The following is a 16,551-nucleotide window of genomic DNA, read 5'->3' on the forward strand; positions in this document are numbered from 1 at the left end:
GGCTTTGAAAAAACTCCCTGGTGGAAGTCCCTGTGTTCCAGATGAGGAAATGAAGGTTGAAGGAGGACTGGGACTTCCCGGGTCTTCACAATGAGTCAGGGGCAAAGCTGGGACTGTAGTTGGGCTCAACACCCTCCCATGGGAATTCCTCTTTTTGTGTTTTGTTTTTTTTTACTTTTACAAACAAAACCAGAACAAAACGAAGGGAAACTGAAGGAAAACACATGCACACACAAAGGAAGCTCACATTGGTGGGCCAGCATGGTTGCAGGCATTTTATGTAAACATTCCCATTTAATTCCCACCACAACCCTGCAAGAAGTCATTATTCCCCTTTTAAGGACAAAGGAACTCAGTTGAAGAGATTTCAGAACTTGGTCAAGAACTCAAAGCTAGGCAGAAGAGGAACCAAACATCTCATCCAGGTTTACCTGACCCCAAGTCCTTGCGATGTCAATCCTCCTCCCAGTCCTGACTGTTTTATCTATCAGTCCAAGTTTCATAGAGCTGTGATCACAGTGCAGCTCCCAGTGGGAAGGCCCTTGTTGGTGTCCCACATAGGCAGTCACTCAAGCTTCCCTGATGTGTCCCAAGATGGGCAGTCCCTAGCATACATAGCTCCTCAGTTCTTTACAGATCACATAGCTGTGCCCAAAAGGTCACATTCAGCAAGTGGCTGGCAAAGACCTTGGTTTCCTGCTTCCTCATATCAAAACCATGTGACTCTCAGCTCCTACTATAGCCCTGGGACTGGCTGTCCCTCACCCCCACCCAAGCTGTAACACTCCCTGGCACCAGCTGACCAGATAATTCCCTGTCCCAGTGCCTGCCTCTCAGGGACCTACTTCTGGCCTTAGACCCCATACTACCACCAGGTGGAATCTGGGTCCCTATGACTCTCCTGACCCTGCATGTTCTGGATTCATGGCTATGACCTTTGGTCCATGTGTTGGGATTGGGAGTTCCTGGAGTGCAGGACCTGGGTCTTACCCCAGAGACCTGCTTATGACTGAGCCCAGAAGAAGGGACTTGTTGAGTGATGCTAGATAGAATCCAAGGTCTAGTTCTGCCACAAAATCACTTTGTGTTCTAGGGAGTCGCTGCCCTCTTCTGCTGGTCACTGATCTTGAAACCTCTTTGAGTGGGCTGTGATTCTCTGTCTTGAGAGCTGACTAATGGAGGCACGCTCCCACACCAGGCTTACCAGAGGGCTGTGTTGAGGGGATTAGCTCAGGCAGGAGAAAAAGCTGGTATGTGTGTGTGAGGAGGAGGGCGGGGAGTGGAAATACAGGGAGAAAGGTAACTAGAGTAGTAGGGAGGTAAATGGGGGTAGGGTCCACAGACTGCATTATTTGCAGCAATGTAGCCAGGTAGCCTCAGTGGGGCTCAAACAAGGAATAGCTAGCATCTGGATGGGCTAACAGGTATTCCTGAGCAGCCTGCACCAATGTGAGTGGGGGATAATGATAGAGCAGGAAAGGGAGTAGAGAGGGCTGTGAACCTAGCTACAAGGAGGGTGGGAGGTGACCTGGTGCAGTATGGGCATATGGGATGGTGGCTGCCTTCTCTAGAGCCTTGGATGGAGTGCCAGTCTATCCTGGGTGGCCACTCTGAACCGTGGTGGGGTGCTATTTACATTCTAGTCATGCTCAAGGGCTGCTGCCCACTTCACATCCCTGGAGTTTCTCCTGGGAGCCCTGTGGAATATTGGAATAGCTCATCTTCCAATGCCTACTCATATGCCCCCTCTAGGCCAGCTTCTAATCCTGGCTCTCACTTAAATTTAGAATTATGTTCCTTCTGGGAGATTGTACAGCAGCATGCACGCTGGAAGAAGAGCATAGCTTCAGAGCCAGAGGGAGCTGGGGCCAGGCCTTAGCTCTCCTGTCCTAGCTGTGTGACCTTGGGCTGGTCATTTTGCTTCTGATCTTCAGTCTGTGAAATATGTGAAATGGGGTTATATGTACCATGAGAAGTTGTGAAGGTTAGAAATAATGTAAATAACATGCCTACTTCAATGCCTGAAACATAGAAGAGGCAAAATAAATGGTAGCTGTTATTAATTCCTTCCCAGGGTGAGAATCCCATCTGTGGCCTCCTTGGTGGAAAGGAGCCAACAGCTACTTGCACTGCCCCAGGGATGGGGGAGCTCACCCCCTCTAGGGGCAGCTCTGCCTGGAAAACCTTCCTTAGATGCAGCTGAGACCTGTCCCAGTTCTGTCTCTGGGGCCATAATGCATGCTGCTCTGTGGCCACAGGACAGCCTCTGTGGCATTACCTCAAAGAATCTCAAGAGATTTTACATCTGGTAACAGTGCTTATCTGCACTGCAGGAGCAAGGCTCTGGAAGTTCCCAGCCTCATTCAAAGGAGTACGTTTTAAGTCAGGCTTACCTAAATCATAGAAATCCCTTCCCCATCTCTGTAGAGTTAGGAATATATGGATTGTATTCTCCTGAGTCTGCTTTTTTTCCTGGGTGAACTCTCTCATTTCCTTTGAACAAGAGGCAAATGGGAGAACTGGATTCTGGTCCCAAATCCATCACTTCAGGGCAAATTACTTATCTTCACTGAGTCTCCAGTTCCTCATTTGTAAAATGAATAAAATAACAGTCTCACAGGATTATAGGGAAGATAAGCTCAGAAAAGTAATAGGAAAGTTTGGAGTTTGGGAAAGTCACTTAGTAAATGTTAAACACATTTAAAACAAAAAAACAAACACATTTTTGAAAAAGCAGTTAGCAGGTCATCTGGTGTTGCCCCTTAGCTTTTTATCATACCTCCAAAGGAAGTCATCCCAGAAAGCCTATGCCGTTCCTGGTTTTAGAATAATGGCAGATCAGGTGGAGGATGCCCCCCTAACTCCACAAAATAGAGCCCCAGGGTTGTACTTCATCTGTGAAGAGCCTACTAAGTTCCAGGCTCATTCACTTACTTTATTCCATAGTTGGGGACCAAGACCTAGAAAAGGCCCGGCTTATCAATGGTAGAGGCTGGATCCCAAAGCTCCCAACATCTAGCAATTTTATACTCCTAGTCCTCACCTCCAGAAAAGAGGTGAAGGGAGGATCATCTCTGGGCCAGACTAGTTGCACCCAGGACTAAGATCCCGCAGATCTTTGTTAAGCACCTTCTGTGTGCATGACACCGCATCTGGGGAAGCACTGTTACCCCTCCCCCACTCCCCCTCCAGCATTCATGGAATGGCTGGTCTGGAACTCAGCCTTGCTGAAGGCTGAGGCAGATTCTGTCTTGCTAACCTCTGTATCCCGTGTCTGGCACAAGGCTTGGCACAAAGCAGGATCTTAGCAAATATCTTTTGAATGAATGATGAATCTGTAAGCATTTATTGAACACTGACTATGTACCAGGCCCCGTGGTAGAAGAAATTCTATTTAATACAACAAGCCTGCAGCGCTGGTATTATATCCCCATTTTACATGTGAGAAAGGCCGAAAGCAGTGAAACTGATTAGCTCAAGGCCTCACAATGAATTGGTGCTGAAGCTGAGATTGGAGCTCAGCCTGGCTACCTCAGGCCTGAGCTCTAACTGCTTGCTGCCCCACAGCTGTCAGGGAGCTGGGACTCCGCCCACCTGTTCCATTGCCCCAGGCCTTCCCTGATAAGTGATTGAGGACTCTGGTGAAGGGCTGACTTTTGAATAACCTCAAGGAAACTAGAAAACACAAGCCTGATCTCCTAGTTCCTACACAATCTGACTCATGCATAGCTCTGATTCTATCACCTTCCTGTACAAGAATCTAGGTAATTCAGTGTGAACAACCTGGATTCAAGTTCCATCTTCCCAATTTCTGGCCACTTGTGGCCTCGGGCAATATACTTGGGTCTCTCCAAGCCTCAGGCACTTTCCTCTTTTGCCTGACTACACTTCTGAGAAACAGGTGTCTGGGACCCCAACTTCTGATGAAACCGTGGGGCGATCTAGTTCACACACATCTGTGTGTGATCCGGAAGAGGTATTTTCATTCTCTTAAGGACCTCAAGAGAGGCTGATACCCCTACCCCCAGATGGTCTGGACAGGGCAGGAACGTGGGTGAACGGGGCTGCCTGGATGAACAGCCTCCCTGACAGATGAGGAAGGCAGAGCTTACCCAGCCAGTCAGAGGCAGACAGAGTGGACTGACACCCAGAGGTCCTGACTACCCAAACGAGCTTCTTCCTTTGCCCCTGCTGCCTCCGCTACTTTTCCTCATGGTTATCACCTGCACCTTTTTTTCAATGACCCATAGAACCCTTCGTGACCCAGAGAGTCCAGTCTTGCTGTGTGACCTACTAAAAGTCTCTCCTCTTCTATGGGCACTAGCCTCCCCATTTGTGAATTGGGGTCCTGGTCTTAACGACCTCACGGTTCCCTTCAAGCAGAGTCCGTGCTCTTTGACGTGAATGCCCTGTAGCAGAGAGCCGTTTTCTTCTTTGCAGGGCAACTAGACATCGCCCTGCCCCGCCCCCGCAGTAGTCAGGCACCTGTGGCCGGCTGAGGAAGAACTTGTCCCGCACGCTTGCCTCTCTGGCCAGCGCATTCGCTCGCCAGAGAGGGGTGTTGGAAGACCGAAAAGAAGTAAAAAACGGAACTCCCCTACTGCCACAGGCATACTACCCTCCGCGCCACTGTAAAAACTTCATTCTGAGAGTCGTCCCCTTACACACACAGAGACACACATACACACAGAAACACTGCAGCCCAGAAGCCGGCAGGACGCGGGGGCGGCTTGTGCGCGTGCGTCGGCGCAGAGCCCTCTCCCGCCCACGTGCGCGGCCCCGATCGGAGGCGCGCGCCCGGTCGCCTGGCGGGAAAGCGCGCGTGAAGCCCCCGGCTGGCTCTCGGTGTGGGGGAGGGAGGACAGGAGGCGTTTGGAACGTGCCACTCTCGGAGACAACGGGGGGATATCCGTGCTTCACTAGCGTTTCTACCCCTCCTATTCGCCGACCGATCCGTTAGTTCCCCCACGTCCCCCGCCGAGATCCGAAACCCCGCGCCGCGGCCAAGCTCCCTCCCTACAGCGTGGCCCGGCCCCTGGAACCCGGCTCTGGACTGAGTTGTCCCTTCTGCAGCCGGAGCGGGGCGCTGCGCCACACGGTGGGGCCGGAAATTCCCGCGGCCCGAGTGGAGGAGCCGAAGCCGAGAGCGCGGCACCGCCTTCCACCTCCCCGGGCCGGGCGGGGGCGTCGGGCCCAGCGAGGGCTGGGCTGGGCTGCTTGAGTGGGGGCGGGGGGCCGCGTCTGCGAGGAGCTGCGGCGCGGGCGGGCGGGGAGCGAGACGACGCTGCTGCTCGAGAGCCGCTCGGCGAGCTAGGAGACCCTGCGCCCCGGCTCCTGGGCCCCCGCCCCCTCGCTGTCTCCGCCTCCTTCCCTCACACACCCCCGGGCCGCCGGAGCCCCAGGCCTTCCCGGCGCTCCTGCTCCTTCTCTTCACATTCGCCCTCCGACCCGGTCCTCCAGCCGCCCGCCGGCCTTGCTTTGCTCCCTGCCGGGCGAGTCCTCGTTCTCAGACTCTCCTTACACACACACACACACACACACACACACACACACACGCTTGCCGAGCCGCCACTCCTCACGGCCCCCCATCTCCTCGTCCTAGCTGACGCCGCCGTCGGGGGAGGATTGATGTCCCTTCAGCATCATGCAGCCGCCGCCGAGGAAGGTGAGGGTGCAGCTGGGGGGCTTTGGGGTTTGGGAGGGATGTGTACAAGGGACGCGGCTGGGGCGCCCCCTCCCCCTTTCCGCAAGGGGCCGTGACCGCCGTCGCCTCGGGCTTGTCACTGAGTTGCCGCCGGCTCCAGGCGAGGGCCACGCGAATGGGGTGTCTTTCCGACGAAGGGGCGGCCCGGGCTCGTCCCCTCCACCGCACGGGAGACCCCTAGACCTTTCACAAGAGTTTCGCGTGTGCATTTGTGTGTGTGCGCGCGCATGGCAGTGCTGCTCGCTGCAAAGTGCATTCTCGGGGCTGCACCGAGGGGAGGCGGGGAGCCCCTGCAGCTTTGCAGAGCCTGTGCTTGTGTGATTGTTTAGTCTGCGCCAGGTTTGAGCCCTCCAGCAGCTTGTCGCCACCCTCGCCCATTTGATAATTTTCAGGGAATTTGTTTCCAGCCTAGCCGTAAGGTTCGGCCTGCATTTCCCACGGGGCGGCCGAAAAGAAGTTGGACTAGTCACCGCCCCCCACCCCAGGGGAAAACAAATTGAGCCTTTCTCCCCCCACACCCAATCGTGTCCCGCCCCTCCAGCTAGGGGGCCGGGAGGCGGTGGTGCTGCCCCCGGAGAGCGAGAACCGGGCAGTGTGTGGCGTGTGCACCGCGATCTGGGCTTGGGGTGGGAGTGACGGGTGCTCTCGGCGTGTCAGCGGCTCCCCCCTGCGCCCTTCGAGAACTGTTTCACTGCCCTCTTCCCCAGCGTTCCCAAGGGCTGAGGCTGTGTCCTTGTCTTTTTAATCCTGCAGATGGTTACTGTCTACTCAGGGCATTGGGTGGAGAAGGCTGTTCTGTCCTCCCCTCGTGGGCAAACATTTGACGAATGCCTAACTCGCTCGTGTCTGCTGCTTCTTTTTCTCTTTCTTAATCCGGGTTTCTCCAGTTAAGTGACTCTTTTCTTTCACACATGTGCCCCCACCCCTCCGAGTTAGCCCGGCTCCGCGGCGGCGGGGATTCCAGGCCCACTGTAACCTGGAACCCTGGGGTCCAGGCCTGGCTGGCGAGGCACAGGACAGCTTGCATTTGCTGTTCTGTTTGAAGTGGAGCCGCCACGGGGACCGGCTTGCTGGGGTAGCTTAAAAGCACTGCACATGCTGGAAGGTCACTTTTGCTTTCTCCTTTGTGAGAAAGAGATTGTGATTTGATGCGCTGTCAGCGAGTTGGCATCATCCTGAGACACTGTGCTTTCTCGCAGCCATTATGGAATAATTTATGTAGTCAATTTATGCATATGATTTCATGATTGTGTAAATTTTGGCCATTATACATTAGGCATTCCTATAGTCACTTCTGCCATCTATACTCAGCTCACTTCTCCTGGTGGTTAAAATCTTTGAATCTTTTTTGGAAGAAATAGAAGACAGACTCTTCAAACTCTAAGAAGACCTACTACATTATGTGCCGAGCTTGTGCATGAAAAGGAATGACTGGCAGTTTATTTTGCACCTCCTTAATCTGTAATTTTTATACTCTTTTACTTTCATTTAACCTCTTTCAGGATATTTGGCTAGATTTCTTATTAAGTGTCCTCAGTAAACAAAATTAGGTGGCTAATAATGGATTTATGGCCTTTAGGGGAGAAGTGAGCAAGAGGTATATATTCTGACGGGTATTAAGTATTTTGCTTAAGTACTTTGTTGTTAAAGTTGCAGTATGGCCTTCATAATATATGGTATATTTTAGGTGAAAGTTACACAAGAACTGAAGAACACTCAAGTTGAGCAGATGACAAAACTTCAAGCCAAACATCAAGCAGAATGTGATTTACTTGAAGATATGAGGTAAGGTTATAGTAAATAGTTTGAGAACTTTTATATCTTTGTTTCAAAGAACCATTGAATTACCAAGCCCCAGGAACTGATGATGGAATTTCCTTTTGGATTTCCTGCTTTAAGGCTGTTAGAGCTTTGACTCAGCTAGAAATTATAACTGGAACTAACGCAATACAAACTTTTTTTTTTCCTTTAGTGGCGGGACCTATAACCTACATATACTATCATGAAAAAACAAGGATCTTAAAAATTTATTAGTCAAATTATAATCATTAAAGTAGAAATTCTTATTTAAATAATCTTTCCATTGAATTGTAACATTTACTGACCTTAGTGATTTCACAGAGATTTTTAAACTGACACCTCTGGTTAATGGTTAATATCTGGGGGTGAACCTGTCAACCTCAGATGATTGCACACTAGCACTATTTGTTAGAACATGACAAATATAATTTTCTCTTTGAACATTAAATTTAGTGCGAAATGTGTATCATATTTTTTCATTAAAGTTACCTGTATTCGTAAGCATTGTGAAAATCAGTATCTTTATAGAGGGAAGCATGACTCATTTTATTGAAAGAGACACCACTGTTTTAACAATCCTGTAATACAAATTGACAGCTCAACAAACATATTTTTATAAAGGATGGAAGATAATTTGCATGTTGAAACAGAGTGGCTACAATTCTTTTTTTTTTTTTTTAAGATTTTATTTATTTATTTGACAGAGAGAAGGAACACAAGCAGGGGGAGTGGGAGAGGGAGAAGCAGGCTTCCTGCAGAGCAGGGAGCCTCATGTGGGACTCGACCCCAGGAACCTGGGATCATGACCTGAGCTGAAGGCAAATGCTTAACGACTGAGCCACCCAGGTGCCCGAGTGGCTACAATTCTTAATTCTCTTTAGTAACACATTTATCATATTGGAGTTGGGTCTGTAAGCTCTGTCAGTTGCCTGTTTTCTCCTGTGGTGCATGACCTCATGTTGATTTCATGAAAAATATGAACTGTGTGTTGTTATAATAAAATTATGTGTTTGGGTAGCCGAATTGTTTGGAGCCCAAAGATTTTAATTTAAAGAGTTCCTTTTTTCCTGCCCCATATTTAATTTAGGTACTATTTGTGACTATTTCTACTGTCTACTTCTAACTAGGACATATATATTTAGTCTTATCCAAAGTTGGAAATACCAAGATCATTGTTTTCTCACCGGGAAGTATTCTATTTTAATTCTGCATTTGTTTCTTTTTGTTTTTCATGTGGCCACAGGGGAATTTTTAGACTTAAATAATTCCTGTGCAAAATACCTGGAATTCTTCATAAGGTTAAAAATGAAAAGTTTTAAACATCTATTAAGTGAAATAAGGTATTTTAGTAGAAATCTCTAAGTGAAGAAAGTAATAAATTTTCAGAAGCAGTTTAGAAAGGCCAACTTAGTGTGTAAGTGAAAATTCCCTGTGGGGTATGGAAGGTCAGTGGTCATTAAGTCCTGTGATTATATCTTCTAAAGACTTGTTTACATTCTTTTCTTTTTTTCCCCTATTGCCTATACCTTGGTACCTGAGCTTATGGTCAAGGATAGGGACACACAGTCACTGCTAAGTTGATGTAGGTTGTTCTGCTTCTGTTATTTAGTTGTTTGTATTATTGCCGACCCCATCACTTTTCACTTGCGTTATTGCAATAATATCCTAACTGTTGCAGTAGTGTTCTCATATCTCCTACCCCTCAATCTCTTCTTTTAAGTCTGTCTTCCACATTGTCACCAGTTAGCTTTCTTTCCTTTTCTTGTCTTTTTTAAAGATTTTATTTATTTGATCGAGAGAGAGCACACGCAGGAGCACGGGGGAGGAGCAGAGGAAGAGGGAGAAGTTGAGCAGGGAGTCTGGACTTGATCTCAGGACCCTGAGATCATGACCTGAGCTGAAGGCAGATGCTTCACCGACTGAGCCACCCAGGCGCCCCACCAGTTAGCTTTCTAAAAACATTGTTTATGGGGTGGCTCAGTTGGTGAAGCGGCTGCCTTTGGCTCAGGTCATGATCTCGGGGTCCTGGGATCGAGCCCCACATTGGGCTCCCTGCTCATAGGGGAGCCTGCTTCTCCCTCTCCCTCTGCTTGCAGCCCCCCGCTTGTGCTCTCTCTCTCACTCTCTCTGTGTCAAATAAATAAATAAAATCTTAAAAAAAAATATTGTTTATTATATACTGCGTTCTCTATGGCCTTCTAGATAAAGACTACACATCTTGTTGTAGCTTATATGGCCCTCTGCATCCTAGCCACAAGCTTCCTTTCCTGGTGTAATTACTGCCATTTCATGCTTATTCATCCTTCCTTCTTATTCCCTTTGCCCTGGCCACTCAGGACTTCTAGTTATCTAATTGTGCTCTGTACATTCATGCCTTTATATGTGCTGTTCTCTTTGCCTGCTGATATCCTTCCTCCCACTTTGTCACCTGGCAAATTAATGGTTGCCACTAAGTTTGCAAGTTGTTGTTCACTGTGATCTCAGAGGATTTTGATTTTGCACATGCTTTTGGCTTCCCCCTTCATGTGAATTCCTTGAAGTCAGGGGGTAAGTCTTAATTCGTTTTTGTGTCTTTGTACCCTTTGTTTAGGCTGGCAGAATTGTTAAATGAATGTAACTGGTTATATTTAAATGCACCTTACTTGTTTTTAGGGGAAATGTTTTATTGCTCTGTTTGTAGGGGGCTAGAGTGGTGTCTGTTTGGCTTGTGTTATACTTTGATTCATGTGGGTACTTTAAGATGTACCGTGCTAGGGGCGCTTGGGTGGCTCAGATGGTTAAGCATCTGCCTTCGGCTCAGGTCATGATCCCAGGGTCCTGGGATTGAGCCCCGCATCGAGCCCCGCATCGAGCCCCGCATCGAGCCCCGCATCGGGCTCCTGGCTCGGCGGGGAGCCTGCTTCTCCCTCTCCCTCTGCCTCTCCCCCTGCTCATGCTCTCTCTCTCTCTCTATCTCTGTGTCTCAAATGAATTAAAAAAAAAATCTTTAAAAAAAACCAACGTACTGTGCTATTTGATGTTGAATATATTTATATTTACATATAATATATAAATACATAGATTGTTGGTGTTCCAAAATTAGTACATTCTTTATTCGAATGATGTATGTTCTTCTTTTATATTAAATTATTGGAATGAATCCCTTCACTCCTATGTAGTTGTGAGCAGAATACTATATTACCTCCTAAAAGGTGAGTTTAGATTTCTGATTTTTGTTTTTCAATGATAATACTGAATTGGAAGTTGAAAATTGCATACTTTTGATATTCGTAATAACTTTAGTTGCTTGAGGAAGGGGGTAGTCTGGCTTTTCTGGTCTGTCCTAGCAAGTAGAACAACATTTAAAAATTCATCAGAAGTCTCTGAACTTGAGTTTTTATATGTATTATATTGTAAAAGATCTTGCTTGCTGCTTTTCCTTTTTTTTTTTTTTTTTTTTCAAGTAATCTCTTCCCCCAACGTGATACTTGAACTCACAACCTGGAAATCAAGAGTTGCATGCTATAGGGACTGAGCCAGCCAGGTGCCTCTGCTTTTCTTTTTTTGAGGTTCCCATCACCCTCCTCCCCAAAACCCCACAAATAGTAGTCCTTCTCACCGATGCCCCAACCAGTATTATGCTCTATTTAAGTTAGTGTGAATTCACTCAAAAAAAGTGCAAATAGCTTCTCTTAAGATAAAGAAATTGTTAGTAGGCAGAGAATAATTTTTACGACTTTAAAAAGAGGGAAAAACTAAAAGACCACAATAATTATTAAGCTGTAAGTAGGAGATGTAATGGGAGATGTAGTGTATTAAGCTGTAAATAAGAGAATTTCATGCTGGGTTATGGCTAGTTTCCACTCCCTTCCCCCCTTTTCATCTTGTGGAATTTTGAAGGGAGGAAACCAATTATGATACAGTATTTTTCCTTTGCTCTCCCCCCCTTCAGTTCGTTTGTTCCAGGGATGTATTTGGAAGCTGGTGTGTTGGGAGTAAAATATGAGAAGGAAAGATAATTAATTTGTTGTTAATCAGGGACATTCCATGCTTTGGGGAGATTTTATACTGAAGTGTTTCCTGTTGACTTTTGCTTAGACAAGCAAACTTTACTTTCTTTTTAGTTTATTATTACTATTTTTTCTCTCTTTGCTTTCTAAGACAACTTATAAGTTTCTAAATACTACAGCCTATGTATTATTTATTAATACTATATATTTAGCATTGTTTATTCTCATGATATACTAAGTAGAGTCAATAAAGAAAGTTCTTTGCAGGAATCCTCAACATAAAGAACTACCTTCTTAGCAGACATTTTTAGGTCATTATATAACATGGAAAAACCATAGAATTTTAGAGTCTGTTGAACACTGTCATATTTGTCAATGAAAATGGAAACTGAGGCACAGTGAGATGAAGTGAATCATATTGAGAAAAAATGCTAAGCTATATCTCTAATTTCTAGACTAGTGCACTATCCTGTTTCTCTGTATTATCCAAGCTTTTAATCAAGGAAATCATCATAAGTCCCATTTCTTGAAACATTTTGCCTATCAAAAAGCACATTTTAACTAATAATTTTTCTTATTTTTTACTTTTCATACATCAAACTGTCAATCAGCTTTGAATCATTATTTTAAAACTACTAACATGAATCCAGACAAAGGCAAAGATACTTGAAACTTTACGTCGGAGAAGTCTGAGTGTATGGTTCCTCACAGATGTTCTGAAAAATGGAAACTGGCTTAAGAAGCACCTGTCCTTTCTTTGTAGACACCTGGAGGTCTAGTAACCTCAAGTGAGGAAATTACTGTAATATATGATACCTTCTCTAAACTGTAGGTTTGTGGGACTCACTGGGGATTGGATTCTTTTTTTTTTTTTTTTTTTTTTTAAAGATTTTATTTATTTATTTGAGAGAGAGAGAAAGAGCGAGAGAAAGAGCATGAGGGGGCTAGTCAGAGGGAGAAGCAGACTCCCTTGCCGAGCAGGGAGCCCGATGCGGGACTCGATCCAGGGACTCCAGGATCATGACCTGAGCCGAAGGCAGTCGCTTAACCAACTGAGCCACCCAGGCGCCCTGGGGATTGGATTCTTGTCTGTTTATGGATACTTTGAGAATTTTTTCATTGTCTCAGAGACTGTTATGTCTAGAAGGGAACCTTAGAAGTAATCTGGTCTAGACTGTTTTTTTTAAAGTTTTATTGAGATACAATTCACATACCATACAATTAACCTATTTAAAGTTTTTTAGTATATTCATAGGATTGTACAACCATCAACACTTTAACTTGAGAACATTTTTGCTTCCCCAAAAAGAAACTCTGTACTTTTTAGCCGTCACTTCCATAATTTTCTCCAGCCTTGAGCAGTTACTTTCTTTCCCTATAGAAGTGGAATCTGTAAGAATGGAATCATTCAATGTGTGGTCTTCTGTGACTGGCTCTTACTTAGCATAATGTTTTCAAGGTTCATCCATGTTAACAGCATTAGTACTTCATTCCTTTTTATTGCCGAATAATACTCTGCTGGATGGATATACCACCACATTTTATTAACTCACTTATCAGTTGATAGATTTTTGGCTATTATGAATAATGTTCCTTTGAACATTCATGTACAAATTTTTGTGTGGACTTATGTTTTCATTTATCTTGAGTATAAATCTGGTAGTGGAGTTGCGGGGTCATATGGTAACTATGTTTAACTTTTTGAGGAACTTTCAGACTGATTTCCAAAGTGGCTCCATTTTATATTCCCACTAGCAGTCATCTTATGAAGGTTCTAGTTTCTCCACATCATTGCCAATGCTTGTTATTGTCTGTCTTTTGATTATAGCCATCCTAGTGGGTGGGAAGTGGTATCGTTGTGGCTTTTATTTGCATTTCTCTAGTAGTCTGTGATATTGAGCATTTTTTCATGTGTTTATTGGCCATTTGTGTATCTTCTTTGGAGAAATGTCTATTCAGATCTTTTGCATTATTTGTCTTACTGCATTATAAGAGTTCTTTATGTATACATATGTGTGTGTATATATATATATGTAACTGATTTGCACGTATATACAGTATTTGCAATATTTTTCCCACTCTGGAAGAATCACCTGAAGTGATTCAGACATGCATTAAATTTTGAGAATTACTGAAGCAGTGGAAAGAATAAGGACTTTGAAGGTAGACCAGAGATTGAAACCCAACTCTGCCGCTTACTAAATGTGTAATCTTGGACAAGTTATTAAGGTTCTGTGAGCCTCATATTTCATGTATGTAAAACAGGGTTAACCCTTTTGCTTTTTTGTAAAAGTTAAATGAGATATGTGAAATGCTGAGCATGGTAGATCTTCAGCATTGGTAGCTGCTATGGTTAGTGGAAATTAGAGCCTGGGAAGAGGGAAGTTGTCTTATTCAAGGTAACAGTGGAGGTTTTTGTGTTTCATTAATTCTAAGAAGCACAGTTTTGTTTTGTTTTTTACATTCTTCTGAAATCCAGATACATCTTAGAGTTGCTTTTGGCTTTGATATAGTTGTCAATGTCTCTTCATGCATAGACTTGAAGGATACGTATTGGCAGGCTTGAAAGAAAATCCCAGAGTTAATGATTGGAATTACAAATGTTGGGTCACCTGGGCTTTTGATGGCACATAGGATGATATTGTGTGGAAAAATATAGGTATCAATGATTGATTCAAAACAGTGGTTCAGGGGCACCTGGGTGTCTCAGTTGTTAAGCGTCTGCCTTCAGCTAAGGTCATGGTCCTGGGGTCCTGGGATCGAGCCCCGCATCGGGCTCCCTGCTCAGTGGGAAGCCTGCTTCTCCCTCTCCGTCTGCCTGCCTCTCTGCCTGCTTGTGCTCTTTCTCTCTCTGTCAAATAAATAAAATCTTAAAAAAAAAAAAAAAAAAAGTGGTTCAGAAGAGCTTGACTCCTGAGTGTGACCAGTTTATGCATCAATTTATTTTTTCTTTTTTAAAATTACGCACAAGAGTAATGTATACTAAAAATCTGACTAAGTTTAAAAGCACTCTTTTAATAAGTATAAATAAAAATTGTAATTGATAGGGTATTGTATAAATTTAGTTGGCAGCATTTTTTTCTTAGTGGAACATAATGTGTCTTGGAACCAGTGTCGTTTTTGATATGAAAACTGGAAGTAGCTAATCAGATACTGGACCCAGGTCTTTTTTCATTCATTCAAAAGTTATATTGCTTCTCAGTTCAGTGTTTTTTCCTTTTTTTTTTTAATTTTAAAATTTATTTTATTTTTTTTAGAAGGAGCGAGAGGGAGAAAGAGAATTTTTTTAAGTTTCAGAGGTAGAGTTCAGTCTTAATGTAACACCCAGTGCTCATTACATCACATGCCCTCCTTAATGTCCCTCACCCAGTTACCCCCTCTCCCTCCCCCCTTCAGCAACTTTCAGTTTGTTTCCCATGATTAAGAGTCTCTTATGGTTCGGGGAGAGAGAGAATCTTAAGCTGGGCATGGAGCCTGATTCGGGGCTTGATCTCGCAACCCTGAGATCATGATCTGAGCCAAAATCGAGTCGGACGCTTAACCAGTTGGGCCACCCAGGTGCCCATCAATTCAGTATTCTTTCAAATGAGAATTTAAAAGTGATGTAAATCATGAGGGGAGAATTTTTAAAAATAGGGCTACATGGAAAAAGATCAAGTAGGACCTTACTTAGCATTTCTTTGAGAGGAAAAAAAAAGATTACTTGATTTTAAAATGAAAGGATATCATGGAACTTTAACTGATGAAATGAATTTACATTTTAAATATATACTTCTGGGTGCCTGGGTGGCTCAGTTGGTTAAGCGACTGCCTTCGGCTCAGGTCATGATCCGGGAGTCCCGGCATCAAGTCCCACAATGGGCTCCCTGCTCAGTGGGAAGTCTGCTTCTCCCTCTGACCCTCCCCCCTCTCATGCTCATTCTCTGTCTCTCAAATAAATAAATAAATTCTTTTAAAAAAATTAAAAAAAATATATACTTCCACATTATGGTCAGTTCTGGACCACATTATGGTCAGTTCTGGAGGGGAGACTAAGAGTAGGAGGTACAAACTAGGCAGAGGAGGAAATAGGGAAATACATTTTGAAAATCTGTTAACTAAAACTTTTTGTCACAGACCACTGCTTACTTGAAAGAGTCAGGGTTTTAACGATACCTTTTCCTATTGCTATTTAATGGTTTTTGAGCTTATAAGCCATTGTTCATTGATTCTTATCTGCTCCTAAAATGTGAAAATTTGGTTCTGGATGGGATGGCTATTGCAGCCCACTGCAGAAGTTGTTTTATGATTTATAGATTTGAACAGGAGATACTTTGATGAGGCAGATGAAATTAAACTAAGGCTTAGTAATGAAAGTTACCCACCACTTGGGTTAAGAATAGAAGTGTTGAAAGAATTTTTGTGTGCATTTTTTTTATTTTGGTCTTTTTAACCATACCCAGGTATATAAATATGGGAGACAATGAAGGTGGATCTGTGTGGTAGGATACCTGTGATACACTAGAACGAGCACTAGCTTAGAATCATACAACCGGGGTATGAATCCAATCTTAATCTCTTATTAACTGTGTGACTTTGGCCCTAAATCACCACAGGTCACTTAAACTTCTCTGAGCCTCATGTATCTTATCTGTAAAATGGTAATAATTATAATACCTTATGGGATTATTTTGATAATTAAAACAAAGTAATGCATATAAAAGCTCTCTTGGATAGTGACATAATAGATACTCAGTGAATGCATGTGGATTGTAATTTTAAGTAATTGAGAACATCAGTTCAGAATTAGGGTCTGTGACTTATCCCCTAAAGAGTTAACTTGTGGGTTAAAAATGCAATGAGCCTTAAAGATAAATTGTCCAAGTAATACTAAGAATTTCCTTCACCAAGTTCAGTAGTCCTGGGTACCTTCTATTTTTCTGTGTGTTGGTTATGATTCTTCTCATGATTGCTGGATGGCTTCTGCAACTCTAAGCATGATAATCTTATACAACAACGGTTAGTGGAGGAAGAGGAGGGAAGGGCAGTTTATCTTTAATGCAAATTTTCCTTCCCTTC

At 44.3% G+C, this 16,551-nt stretch overlaps 1 protein-coding gene across 2 annotated transcripts in view; it reads left to right on the forward strand.

Moving 5' to 3' along the window:
* The first annotated feature begins 5,073 nt into the window (after nt 1-5,073).
* The window catches only part of FCHSD2 (FCH and double SH3 domains 2), a 307,059-nt gene continuing 295,581 nt past the window's right edge, over nt 5,074-16,551 (forward strand). The window contains exons 1-2 of one of the 2 annotated variants that reach the window (XM_064576965.1): nt 5,074-5,665; nt 7,392-7,489. In XM_064576965.1, coding sequence (XP_064433035.1) covers nt 5,645-5,665; nt 7,392-7,489 — 119 coding nt within the window. In that variant the 5' untranslated portion in view covers nt 5,074-5,644. The remainder of the gene's footprint in view (nt 5,666-7,391; nt 7,490-16,551) is intronic. The other variant, XM_064576964.1, reaches the window with a different exon arrangement.

This window comes from Mirounga angustirostris, unplaced genomic scaffold (assembly GCF_029215605.1).
Source record: "Mirounga angustirostris isolate CCGP_5_RB_7025 unplaced genomic scaffold, mMirAng1.0.hap1 SCAF_13, whole genome shotgun sequence".
Classification (NCBI taxonomy): domain Eukaryota; kingdom Metazoa; phylum Chordata; class Mammalia; order Carnivora; family Phocidae; genus Mirounga; species Mirounga angustirostris.